This window comes from Rana temporaria, chromosome 4, assembly GCF_905171775.1.
Source record: "Rana temporaria chromosome 4, aRanTem1.1, whole genome shotgun sequence".
Taxonomy (NCBI): Eukaryota; Metazoa; Chordata; class Amphibia; order Anura; family Ranidae; genus Rana; species Rana temporaria.
Genome location: NC_053492.1, coordinates 265,948,230 through 265,961,652, shown reverse-complemented (window position 1 = coordinate 265,961,652; position 13,423 = coordinate 265,948,230). Strand labels below are relative to the sequence as shown.

General features: G+C 43.5%; 1 protein-coding gene across 1 annotated transcript in view; it reads right to left on the bottom strand.

The window, feature by feature from the left end:
- AMD1 (adenosylmethionine decarboxylase 1) overlaps nucleotides 1-12,984 on the bottom strand; it is a 62,221-nt gene extending 49,237 nt beyond the window's left edge. Inside the window, exon 1 of the mRNA XM_040350244.1 lies at nucleotides 12,503-12,984. Within this exon, the coding sequence (XP_040206178.1) occupies nucleotides 12,503-12,612 (110 nt within the window). The 5' untranslated portion in view covers nucleotides 12,613-12,984. The remainder of the gene's footprint in view (nucleotides 1-12,502) is intronic.
- Between the last annotated feature and the right edge of the window lie 439 nt (nucleotides 12,985-13,423).

The following is a 13,423-nucleotide window of genomic DNA, read 5'->3' as shown; positions in this document are numbered from 1 at the left end:
CCCTTAGAGCTGACCCAAACATTATGGGAATACCATACACAGGTGAGAGATAAAAAGCGAGTATGTTTGCAGACGATGCTCTCTTGACCCTTGTTAATCTGATAGTTTCCCTACCCAACCTACAATCTCTCAAACTGCTTTGCTACTATGTCGGGGCTCCAGACCTTCCCTTGCAAAACCACCGCGCTGAAAATCTTTCGAATTCCCTGCTCTCGCACCTACAAGCTAGCTTCCTATATCGCTGGGACGGCTCGACTATCTAGGTATTAAACCGACTCCCTCCCATTCCTCTTTTCCGCAAATTTCGATCCTTTAATTGTGCTCCTGTCTCACCTTATATACTCATAGCTTGAGAGGTGGGCTTGAAATTCCAAATATCACAAAATACTACCAAGTGGCGCAAATCTCCCCCTACTTGCTATGCTCCAGTCAACCTCTGCCATTCCACTCGGGGTCCTTTTGGAGATCCCAAACTGTGTGCCATCCCATTCTCCACCCTGCTATGACTCCCACCTAAGCTGCATCCCTCAGCTAGTCCTCCGATAGCCCTTGGCCTGAAACTTTGGGACTCGGTTCGATATTCTGGTGGTCTTCTCTCCCTTCCACTCCTCCCTCTAAGGCCCCATGCACACGAGAAGCAATTACAAACACCTCTAAACTCACGTTTTCAAAGGCAAAAACCGGCGTTTAAAACGCCCGTTTTTGCCGCGAATTGCGTGGCGTTTTTGCCGCGATTAGCGGCGTTTTACCACGTTTGCGGCTGTCAGCGCTTATCTCAAAGACATTGTAGACCCTCCCAAAGTTTAAAAAAACGCAAAAATAAAACGCTTCTGAACCCAAAATTTTGCATCTGAAAAAACGGACATAAACCCAACTGTTTTAAAACGCCAAAAAACGTGATTGTGTGCATGGACACATAGGATAACATCAAATGTGTTCAGGGGCTGTCATCCGCTGGCTCAGCGGAGCGATCCCCGTTGAGCAAGCGGAGGTTCACGGGGCGGATCATCGCGGATCCATCCCATGTGAAAGAGCCCTTTCTTTTGATGGGTGTGGCTTCAGCAGAGCAAAGAGAATTCTCTGCATAGAAAGATCGGGAAATACTTTGTCAAGATCGCAACAGGGGAAAATACACGACATTTGACAATTAATCATGCAGCTCTAGTATTTGGCCTTCTGTTTGCCTTTACATGTGCCCACTCGCAAGGATGCCAAATTGGCATTGCTCCACTGTCCAATCCCAGGCCTTTTTGCTTGTCAACAGAAATCGGCCACCTATTTATTCATTGCAGCCAAAACAATTGCTAGGGCATGGAGAAAGCCGGCGGTCTTATTCATGGAAGTGAAGCGCATTCCAACAACTCACGATCAATGAGAAGATGACTAGTATCCTCCAAGACTCTCATGCTAAATGTATTAAGGTATGGGGCCCATGGTGGCCCTACGCTCTTCCGACTTTGCATTCGAACAGCCTAGGCCTCCCAACTTCATCTCTTCTGCCCTGGGGAATTCTCCTTTTCTACCCTGTGCTTCCTTTCTCTCCTTTACTCTAATCTCTCATTTCCAACTTCTTCCACTGTTTTCTAACCCCCCCCCCCCCCAATTTTCCTTTTTTCATAATTGGTTAGCAAATTTGACTTCCGATGTCTATCCAGATTTTACGTACTGTCCACCCCCGAATCCTTGAGAAATCTTGCTCAAACACCTTGTGGCGACCCCTGGCTGTGACTAGAGGGTCGTTACAGTTTGATAGTTTCTATTGCGGTAAACTTGTATATGTATATGTATATCTTAGGCGGCACTAGATTGTGCCAATCTTTTTATTATTGCCTTCTATTTTTTAACTTCTTTTAATAAAAATATTGTACCAGAAAGTCTTATGCATGGGATTAAAATGTTATATGCCTATGTTTCTCCGTATAACTGTAGGGTTTACAATATGACACTTTATTCTAGGGCAGATCGGAAGTATCTGAATTGGTGCAGATTCCAAGGTGACCCTGGGGGGTGGCATCCAATCTGCCCCCCCACCCCATTAGTTTTATGTATAGAGGGTTATCCTTTCCCTCTTATATGTGCGGGGTCTGTTGGATCTAATGGGTTGACTCCTTTTGTGGGGGTGCATCATCTCATTCGATCTTTTCCTCTCCTACTAGGATACTCCTCTTGTGAATCCAATAGGTATAACAATGGTTATGATGTTTTTGTCTCTGAACTGTTGTGATATTTGATATGTTCCAACCATTTTGGGTCAGGTTGGCCCTCTTCCTTCGGTATATACAATTCATTAGTGCTTCTTATATGGCCGCATGGGACACTGCCTTGACACTTTGGTATTTGATTATTCTCCCTGCCCTTGTAGAATTCAGAATTTCTGCCTGGTTTTGATGTTTCAAGACACGTAGACACCTGTTGGTCTATATAGCCATTCCTAATTAGGGTACCAAAATGGTGCTAGACTCTTACTAGCATCTTTGTTTTTGTTACGTCTCGTTTCCTTTTCCATTTTAGTTTCCCTATCCCCCTTCTTTTTTTCAAACCATATTCCCCTGTTGCGGACTACTAACAGACGTGGCTCCATAGTACTTATACATAATCTAAATATAGAGGGGTGGCAAGTGCCTTCCACAAATTGGTAATCCATACTCTTAGAATACTACTCGTATACCGACAGGAGATGTTAGTTTTTTTTCAAGGCATGGTAAATTGAACATAAATGTTATTAACCCATAGTCCACTAACAACAAAGTTGTAGAAAACAAGCTCAACAGATATGGCATGAAAATATACATTTCTCTTAGTGGCAAAACCTATACACACTGGCTAATATATACATCCCTAACCAGGACCAAATAACTCTTACCATTTAATATCTCCATAAATTAGTGGACTTTGCGGAAGGAGTGGTCCATCTCGCTGGAGACCTCAATAGTGTCTCCAATCCTGTACTAGATACTTCATGAGGCAGAAGCTCCATTTCATAGACTCGAATAGGTTAGAGATTTTTGGTCCAACATAACTTGGATGTTTGGCGCATCCTCCACCCTACAGACAGGCATTATTCCTGCTACTCTGCAGCTCATAACTCATACTCCTGCATTGATTTTTTTTTTTCTTGTAAGTCATTACGCCTTGACATAAACATAGGATAGGTAATATTGCGGTCCAACAATGCCCCAGTGTATCTGTCCCTTTCTTCACTAGATTTGCCAGGTCACGCCTGGACATGGAGATCGAATGACTCAATGTTGCAAGACGACATGTGCTTGACAGAAATTTGCACAACTACTTTCAATTTAATCTGACCACGGTAACGATGAAACCTCTGTCCCGATCCAGTGTGTTGCGTGGGGTCTTTATTAAACATGGCTCTAGACATAAATGAAACAGTCTTATCCAGATTCGAGAGCAGTCACTTTGTATCACTGACCTTGAACGATGCCATAAACATAACCAATCTCCAACCACACAACTTGCCTTATCTGATGCTAGACTTAAATTACTGCACCTATTCGAATAGAAGACCTTGTCCATAAGGGACAAAAACACACAAGCCGTTGAATATGTTGAGGCTAACAAGCCTGGTAAGGATGCAGGCCAGAGCCCTCCATGCCAAGAATAGTATTACCTATATTCCCAAGCTTAAATGCCCAGATTGTTCATCATCCTGATGAAATGACCTATTCTGCTCATTTTATCCCAAATTATATAGCCTACCTACTTGCCGTCCTATGTGCTCAGAGACCTTTCAATCCAAAATAGACGAGTATATCACCACAGCTCTTCCGACTCTCCCTACGACTGTAGAGCAAGAACTGGAGCATCCATTTATAGAGGGTGAACTTGTGATAGCGATATCCTCTCAAGCCCAATAAAAGCCTGGGATTGGACTATTCTGTTTGATTTTATAAATCCTTTCAGGACTCTCTCCTACCGCTTCTCACAAAAACATACAATGCCATTTCCCCCGATTCTCCCTTCCCGAGACAAGCCCCAGAAGCTCATTTAGCAGTACTACCCAAGCCCTGGAAAGATCCTACCTTATGTGGAAGCTATGGCCCCATTTCACAATATTGATATCAGCTTATGCTCTAAATTATTGGCCAATGGTCTTTTGCCACCAATATTTAACCTGATACATCTGGACCAGGTGGGGTTTTACCCATGAGGGAGGCCAGGGATAACATCCTTAAACCATTACCATTACTACACCCAAAAATGCCAAATCCCAGCCTGCTTGATCTTGGTTGATGCCGAAAAAGCTTTCAACCAGGTTCATTGGCGATTCCTTGAGCATGCTTCAGCAAGTGGGCCTCGGGTCTAACATGTTACGCAAGATCCTAGCCCACCATTACATTCAAAATTGGAGTGGAAACTTAATGCATCTCCTGATATGGAATGGGGCAAAACACTGGTGCTTTCCTTTAAATTGTCCATCGTATGCTTAACAAAATTACCGAATTGTGTCTAGGTGGTATCGCTGCCCTACTAGTCTACATAAAATCAATCCCAACATACCAGAAACGTGTTGGAGATACTTATGGGCCCCCGGCACCATAACACACATGGGGCACTTGCCAACTTCTGGAATAAAATTATCCATACCTATGACACTTGTGGGGGACAAATTCCCAAATGAAGCTTGCAGAATTATACTATGTTGCTGGGCTCCTATAAGCAAATCAAAAAGATTTGTGATTTTTTTTGACGACTGCTCGCTCAGTTATCGCTAGATCTTGGCACCAAATGGTGATGCCTTCTTTAGCTAATTGGGCTTGTGAAATGGACCAGAACACCTAGAATCTATGATTGTGTGGGATCTAGGAGCGAATCCCACACCACTTTCGGTTCTCCTCCAATTTTGAGGATTTTGTAGCAGATACAGTTCATGATGCTTTCTCCTGGGCCCTCATGTGATATAGCTACATTATAATCCTGTTATTTGCCTTTATCCTTCCTCCATTATCCCTCCTCACTCCACCCCCCCCTGGTTTCACTTATATGTACATAAGGTTATGGTTATTTTCACTGTAGTGCCACCATATTTTCATGCCATATGTGTTGAGCTTGTTTTCTACAACTTTGTTATTGGTGGACTACAGGTTAACATTTATGTTCAATTTACAATGCCTTGAAAACCTATATTTTATCGTACCTATCAGGGCTGTGGAGTCGGAGTCGGAGTCGAGGAGTCGGAGTCGGGGGAAATTTTGGGTACCTGGAGTCGGAGTCGGCAAACAATGCACCGACTCCTACTAAATTTAGATTGGAATAAAAAAAAAAAAAAAAAAAGCAAGTTTAAATGTCCCAATTCACAAAACGTTATAATTAATGACTTCTCTACTGTAAGAATAAAGACCAATGCATGCAGTGCCTCACGTAACCGCAAAACGAACACGTTAAGTGACCGTGAAGAAGCATGCTTTTCATGTGCTTCACTATATGGCACGCAACGCACAATTAGGAGCTGCAATACTTATACTTTCCATAGTGTTGTGTCCTGCTTTTACAGGGAACGCATGTTAGAGAACCAGTAAGTGTCCAAATAAAAAAATTCCAACAGGAGTTTTATAAAGCACTAAAAGAAGTTGAAAAGTATGATCGCTCATCAAAACTTACTGTTGAAGAAGCCATCCTTGTTTATCCAGAGATCGTTAGTGATGTGGGCAGAATAGTTACTGCAATGCCACCCACCCAAGTCAGTGTCGAAAGATTATTTTCAGCCCTAAAAATAATAAAGTCTGACTTAAGAGCCTCTATGAAAGAGGATCTGGCAGAGGCAATTCTCTTCCTTTAGAACTCTACATTGAATTGATTTGCATTTGCTAAGCCTATAACTACATTTCAAGATTAATATAAACCATTTCTAGGTTTTACAGATTTTGTTTTTGGTTCATTATAGATAAGCTTTGTTTTTGTTCTAAAACAACCAAATAATGTGGTTTGTATTTTTGAACTGGTAAAGATCCTGTTCCTGATGTTTATGCCTGCTGCTACTATCCAGCTACTTGATTGTTTTCATTGTGTTTGTCTTTTGCTTAAACTGTGCAATACAGTAGACTGTTGGCTTCCCAGCCAGTAGTCCTGTGGTAGGTTGCGTTTCTTTCCCTCAAGGAATGTATAAAATACATTCGCATATTAATACAGAGGAGTCGGAGTCGGAAGTACATAAAACTGAGGAGTCGGAGTCGGAACATTTATCTACCGACTCCACAGCCCTGGTACCTATGCAATACTTGTTCTGCTGTTCTTATGGTGATAACATACTTGTGCATCCTTTGGAGTCTGGGTGATACTCCATGCTTTCATTCTGTATTGTTTACATATGTTGAAAACTTAAAACCGTTTCAACATAAAAAGTTGAACACAATTTATAAATATGAAAAATAAAAATAAAATAATTTTGGTTTTGGCACCGGAATTTCAGTGCACCACTAACATTTAGTGACCTCAAATGATTTTGTCTACAAAAAAACACCTCCAGACCCACTAAAGCAAAAGCTTCCGATTCTCCTTGTGCCATTTAAAGGGCAACTCCACTTTCATGGCAAAAAATATTAAAATGGCAAAGAAAAATATAGCGTATACAATTGCTACACAAGTCATTGTAATTTAATGTTATTAAAGCGGGGGTTCACCCTAAAAAAAAAAAAAAAATTCTACCATTCCATCCAGCATACTAGCGCGAGCTACAGTATGCCTTTATTTATTTTTTTGGCGCCGTACTCACAGTTTAATCCCTTAGTTAAGTTTCAGACTCCCCGCAGGGAATGGGCGTTTCTATGCAGAGGGAACATGATTGACGGCCGGCTATGGCGCGTCACGCTTCCCGAAAATAGCCGAAATAGGACTTGGCTCTTCACGGCGCCTGCGCAGTCAGCTCCTAGTCTGTGCGCAGGCGCCGTGAAGAGCCGAGTCCTACTCCGGCTGTTTTCGGGAAGCGTGACGCGCCATAGCCGGCCGTCAATCATGTTCCCTCTGCATAGGAACGCCCATTCCCCGCGGGGAGTCTGAAACTTAACTACAGGATTAAACAGAGTACGGCGCCAAAAAAATAAATAAAGGCATACTGTAGCTCACGCTAGTATGCTCGATTTCATGGTAGAAACTTGTTTAGGGTGAACCACCGCTTTAAAAACTGCCTTTCCAATCTGCAGCTCTGTAATTTTCTGAAAATGCAATATGGCTACCTGGAGTTCTGTACACATAATGATTACAGAATACCTCCCTGAAACAATTTCCTGCTTGCGTGATTGGCTCACTGATTTTCCCAGGAGTCTGCACTAAGAAGATACAAGTCAGATTTCAGGCATCCCCTGCAACAAAATGTTTTGGTGAGATACTTCCAATAGGAAATCACGTCTAAAAAGGGATGCAGGCCCAGCAGCCTTCCTCAAAGCCGTGCAGGTTCACAGTTTACTGATAAATTATGAAACCACTTCCATTAGATTCACTTTCCCACATAGATACAGAAGCACACAGGAATTTCTTCAAAATAAAAAGGTAGGAAACTGGAACAGTGTTTGTTAAAAACCTTGTAATGTACATAGATCACCCAGAGGGGAATGTTTTTTTCTCAACAAAAGTGGAATTCACTTTAAGCCTGTGTGTTCTGAACCACCAGTCCATTTACCTGATCACCTTATGCACCAATTGTCAGGGTGTATCAACATCCTAGGAATCTTAAAGCATTACACAGGACCCAGACTAGAAAATTAGGCCCCTTTCAAAATTTAGGTGGACCCGGTCAGACCATCCATTACTCTCCATGGAGTGGCGGGTGGGGGATCGGATGACAGTCAGATTGACAAATCGAATGACAGCAGATGAGATCGAATAACAGTCTGATTGAAACAGACAGGCAGTCAGTTTCCACCCGACGATGAAAGTGGGCTGTGTCCATGGCTGCTCTGCATAAGCAGAGCGGACACAGACTTGTCATCCACCTGCTCAGTGGGAATCAGTTGACAGATTCCCTGCTGAGCAGGCAGACCCGTTGAAAGAGGCCTTAGTTGAATTCTGATTCTTGGCCCATTTTTATTTTGTAAATAGACATGCTAGCTGAATTGCTCCTGTTTAGTTAAAAAGTCTGACATTTAGCACTGTGCTATAGGTCTGTAAATCTGGTGACCTGCCAGTAGGCAGCACTATTATGTCCAGCAACAGAGGTCAATCACTCAGCTTATGAGAACTTTGGCAGTATGTACCAAAGCTGGCGCCAGGAGACCTACATTATCGAGTGCCATTGTATTACTGAAGTAAAACGGTTTCCTCGAGGGGGTATATTACGTTTTAAACCAAATGAAGGTTAATATCTACAAAAGCTTTTCTCCTTGGTCACTGTTCTTAGGATTAATCTAACCAAGTCCGGGGTGGGCAACCTGCAGCCCTCCAGCTTTTGCAAAACTACAAATCCCATCATGCCTCTGGGAGACACGATTGGAACCATCAGTCTTGCAATACTTTATATGACATGTAGTTCAACAGTTGGATGGCCACAGGTACCCCCCCCCCCCCCTGTAGTATTTGCGTTATTTCTACAGTGGTTATTTCTTTTTAGGGCAAACTGTGCAACTTGCACAAAATACACAGATGTATTATTGAAACCACTATGTGAAAAGTAGTACTATTGTCAAATTGTTCTATATGATGGACGAATGATTTTAGGGCAGTTCTGAATTTTGAACAGAAATCAGATACCTTTCACACTAACTGCACACAAAGTTGCAATAACCTAATATTTGTGGAAAATTAGCTACAAATGCTTCTCAAATGGAATATCTTCACTATAGTATAAGCCCAAGAGTTCATATAAAGTAGGTCGCTTACAGAAAACACCCAAAATCAACTGTGCAGTAATGAATCAAATAATGCTTCATATTATGAAACACTAAAATCAGCAAAACAAATAACTCAAGCCTTTTTCCCCTTTAGGAGTGGTAGGAGTTAAAAAGGATCTGCTGTGGCATCTGACAAATTCCTCATATCACCACTGTCATCCTATTGGATGCTAAAGACTTCAGTGTGGTAAGGGGCTGTCCTAATCTAACTCTCACGTGTAACTGCAGCAGGCACATGCTAGCCAGAATTAAGTTTTTACAGTGCTCTCTAACCCAGCAGATTTCAAATGGCTTTGGAAACAATACTAGCTGTGTTTACAGTTACCAATATTCTGTATACACTCAACTACAAAAAGTCTTTAAAAAATGGTTTTATGGCAGTGTTAGATGCTACCTTTCAGGAGGTTATATTCCTGTTTCATTCGGGTATTAGAAAGCCAGTATGAATAACTATCACAGCTCCGTTCACGCTAGTGCAATTTCAGATGCGACATGAGTCATAGAATCGCGCAAAAAAAAAAAATCACATTGTTTTCAATGGTGCACGTTCACAATGTGACTCAGCATGTAACGATTTTGGAAAAGGTTCCTGTACTACTTTGGTGCAATTCCAGCACGGTTTTGCCGATAAATATGCAAACCATTTCCAAGTTGCACTACAAAAAAAAAACTAAATCTGATGATATCAAATTTCAGCTTGCATTGTGCTAAATCTCCACTGTAACATGCATAAACCTGAACGGTTTCTCAATGCCAAGACTTTTGTAGGCGTTTCAAGGTTGGCCCATAAAATCCAGCGTACAACTGCTTTTCAATGTCAGAACTGTTATCGGAAAAACTGAATTTCCAACAATCTCACAATCATTTCCTTTCCCAATGGAGAAAAGGACCAAGCTGCACACAAGCCACTAAAACCTGTCTGCCAAATCAGGAAGATGAACATAGAACAGATAGATCTAAGGAGCAGGGCCCTCTGACTCCTCCCGTACTGAATTGTAACTGTACTGTCTGCCCTATGTTATAAAGCGCTGCACAAACTGTTTGTATATGGCCTGGAATCAATTAGTGGGAAATCTGCCCATGTATGCTATACCCTTTACAGTATCACCAGCCTGGCATCACTATTGTGCGTTGTGTCCAGGGCAAATCTTTGCTTGCTTAGGTTCTAGATTGAAATAAAAGCACTGTTTTGTCTAAATAGTGACGTCAGTTTTTTTTCTGTACGAGGTTATGGGGGTGGATGGTTAAAAGATCAATGACATATCCCTTTCCTGCAGAGGTGATATATCTTCACAACTGCCGCCAGGAGCACTGCGACACAACAAAGTTTCCTCCAACCACACTGGTAACCACAGCAAATTATGCTACATTGTCTCCATATAATCTAAGGGAGATTAGATAAACTCTTTATAGATTAATATGTGTATTATAAATTTTGCAATCTCCAGAACACTAAGGTAAACAGAATTTGGATGCGTCTAGGCATACGTATATACCTTTCACGCAGATACATTCATAATCTCATTGATTGCCTCCCCTTATAAGGGCAAGCAGTAAGCGAAGCCATTTGGAAACGTGTGCAAAGCAAGCACGGGCACTGACCCGGGAAATCTCACAGTGGTGAGCTCAGGAGCTGCACAGCCCCACCCTCTTCATACATTAGGACACATCATGCCTTATACCTGATCCACTCCTTTTTAAACCACATATGCCCACTGAGCTTTTAATGCTTCCAAGGCTGGCCATGCATTATACAATTTTCTTGTACAATTCTTCTTAGATTTACCAAAACCATATAATATGAAGTCAAATCTAAACACTTTCAATTTGTATGCAATCAGGCAGGCCCTTGCACTACATAGTTGAAGGAAAAGCTAAAGGAAATTGAATATGACAATTCTATAACGTATGGCTAGTCCAACACCAATTTTACAGCTTCGCATGTCTGGAATTAGACAACTCTCAACCTTTCTTTCCCAGAGAAAAACCCTTGAAATAATTTTCAGATCTCAAAGCCCCTTTGGCAGTGAAAATAATGCCCCTTATATTGGTGGTCAGTGAAAACAAAATACACACCCCCCAACAAACAGCTATAAAGATCACTGGTGGCTCCACCAAGTGGTATTGGACCAAGAATACGCAGGCACTATCACATGCAAAGCCCTTGATCTCAGGGAGCACCTTTGGCAGTGAAACTACCCCTGATATTGGTGGCAAGTTAAAAGAGTAACCCCTTCCCCCAGTTTATAAACAGCTATATAAAGGTTCTTGGTGTCCTGCTGGTGGCTCCACCGAGTGGTATCAGCCCCAGAATTAAGCAGGTGCCATCACATGCAAAGCTTTTGATCTTGGTGAACCCCTTTGGCAGTGCGACGGCCCCTGACATTGGTGGCAAGTTCAAAGAATACCGCACCCCCACTATATAAAACAGCTATAAAGGTCATTGGGGACCTGCTGATGGATCCACTGGGTGGTATTGGACCCAGAATAACGCAGACACCATCACATGCAAAGCCCTTCATATCAAGGAGCCCCTTTGGTGGTGAGAATACACCCGACACTGGTGGTCAATCAAAAGAACCCCCCCCCCCGACCTTATAAACAGCTATAAAGGTCATTAGGGTACTGCTGGTGGATCCACTGAGTGGTATTGGTCCCAGAACTATGCAGGCATCACCACATGAAAAGCCTTTGATCTCAGGGAGCTCCCCTGCAAGTGACTACCTGACATTGGTGGTCAAATAAAAGAATCCCTGTCACCTTATAAACTATAAAGGTCATTGGTGTCCTGCTGGTGGAACCACTGAGTAGTAATCAAACCCACAATTACGCAGGTACCAACATGCAAGGTTGGTCAACCAGAGCACATTGAACCCTCATCAACCTCTGGAGGAACCCTTGTGTTGCTTGGACCCCAGGTTTAGAATAGCCAATTGCCAAAACCATCACCCCAAAAATAAACCACTAGCGCCTCATGCGAAAAACAGCCAATTAGCACGTGACAAGACAGGTGGTCAGAATGGCAGCAGGGTGGTCTGGTAGCTTTCTCTATTACTGAGCAGCAAATGAATGAACACGTCAGAGATTCCCACCAAGCTGGCACAAGAACTGAGCCTGGCTGGTGGTGGTCACCAAAAGGCCGAATTTGAGGCCCCCTCCATTCAAACTACGGCCTACGTAAAATCATATTCATTAGTGCGACAACCCACAGCTGGAAAGACGTCAGTCATGTCCAGGGCCTCAATGACAGCAGGCCCCAAAAAAAGCCAAAAGGGCCCCTGTGCTACACATGGTATCCCCTCCCCCCACCAGAAAGGGCTGCGACTGTCAACCTCCCTCCGAGCATTTATTTCTATGACATCACAGGCGCCCCTCATATATGTGACGAATAAAGAGGACTACTCTGCCCTCCTGGTGACCTCACCCTCCTCTAGTGTCACCATAGAAGTAGAAAGGGCCTCCCTGCGCCCATCTCCAACATTGACAGGAGAGGCTGAGCAGAATCAAAATGGAAGGTCTGTGCGCCTTGTGGCTCCCCCTCCCCCCACCCCCGAGAGAGCACATGGGCAGCCCTGGATCAGCATGGATGTACGCCCTGGGCGCTCCTCTCACCGGGAGGACACGTGACCCCGGTAATAGAAGGCGGGGAGCTCTCTCCTCACCTTGGGATGTCTCGAAGGTCTCCGGTTCCCTTGCTCTCATCCTGCTGGCTGAACCAAACCTCCAGCAGCTTCTCGGTGCCTTCGAAGAAGTGCGCGCCGTTCTCCTCCATCTCCTCTCCTCCCTCCGCCTTCTTCTTCTTCACCGCCTCACGGCAGCCGGAAACCCACCGACAACGCAGAAAAAAATAATAACGAGAAACGGAAAAATAGAGATTCACGTCTAATCCTCTCCTCTTCTTCTTGTGTTTTTATTCTTGCTCACAATTTAAATAGTAGTGTTAGCGTAGAGCTTTTCCTTTTATTTCTTGGTGTGAGGAAAGGTAACGTTCAGTGTTGTTTCCTGTATATGATGGATAAGAGTGTGAGTTTCTCCGCTACAGTCTCTTATTTCCCGTTGATTCCCTGTTACAGAGAACGCAGCAAAGCAAGCGCTAGCTAATATCGCCGGCCATACTGTGTAAAGCGACGAGTGCGCGGCTCCGGGGGACTTTTATAGTAGGCCGTCCTACCTCTGTCTGATGTCACGAGGTATTACCTTTTCCGCCAATCGCAGAGGGTGTCGCATGCGGAAGCTACGCCTCCAGACGCTATCAGTGGCGCTGCTGGTGTCTGGTTGCAGATTCTAGGAAGGGCGGAATGTAACGGCCAAGCCGGGGGGGGCAGGGGGAGGTGGGCGGTCCCCCCCTAGTCATGCTGGCACCGCACATTGCGGATTCCTCGCTGAGGCTTTCCCATCATTAGTCTTTATTCATTTTGGCTGCTTGGATTTCATGGGATTATTGGTCTAGACCGGCTGCACCTCTTGCTTTTTTTTATACACGCTTGGTGTCATTTTAGCAGTGTGTGTTGCGTAATTTAACTAGATTCTTTTTTTTTTGTTTTTTTAGCTCAGTGAGGCTGGAGTCGCACCACATGCGTCTC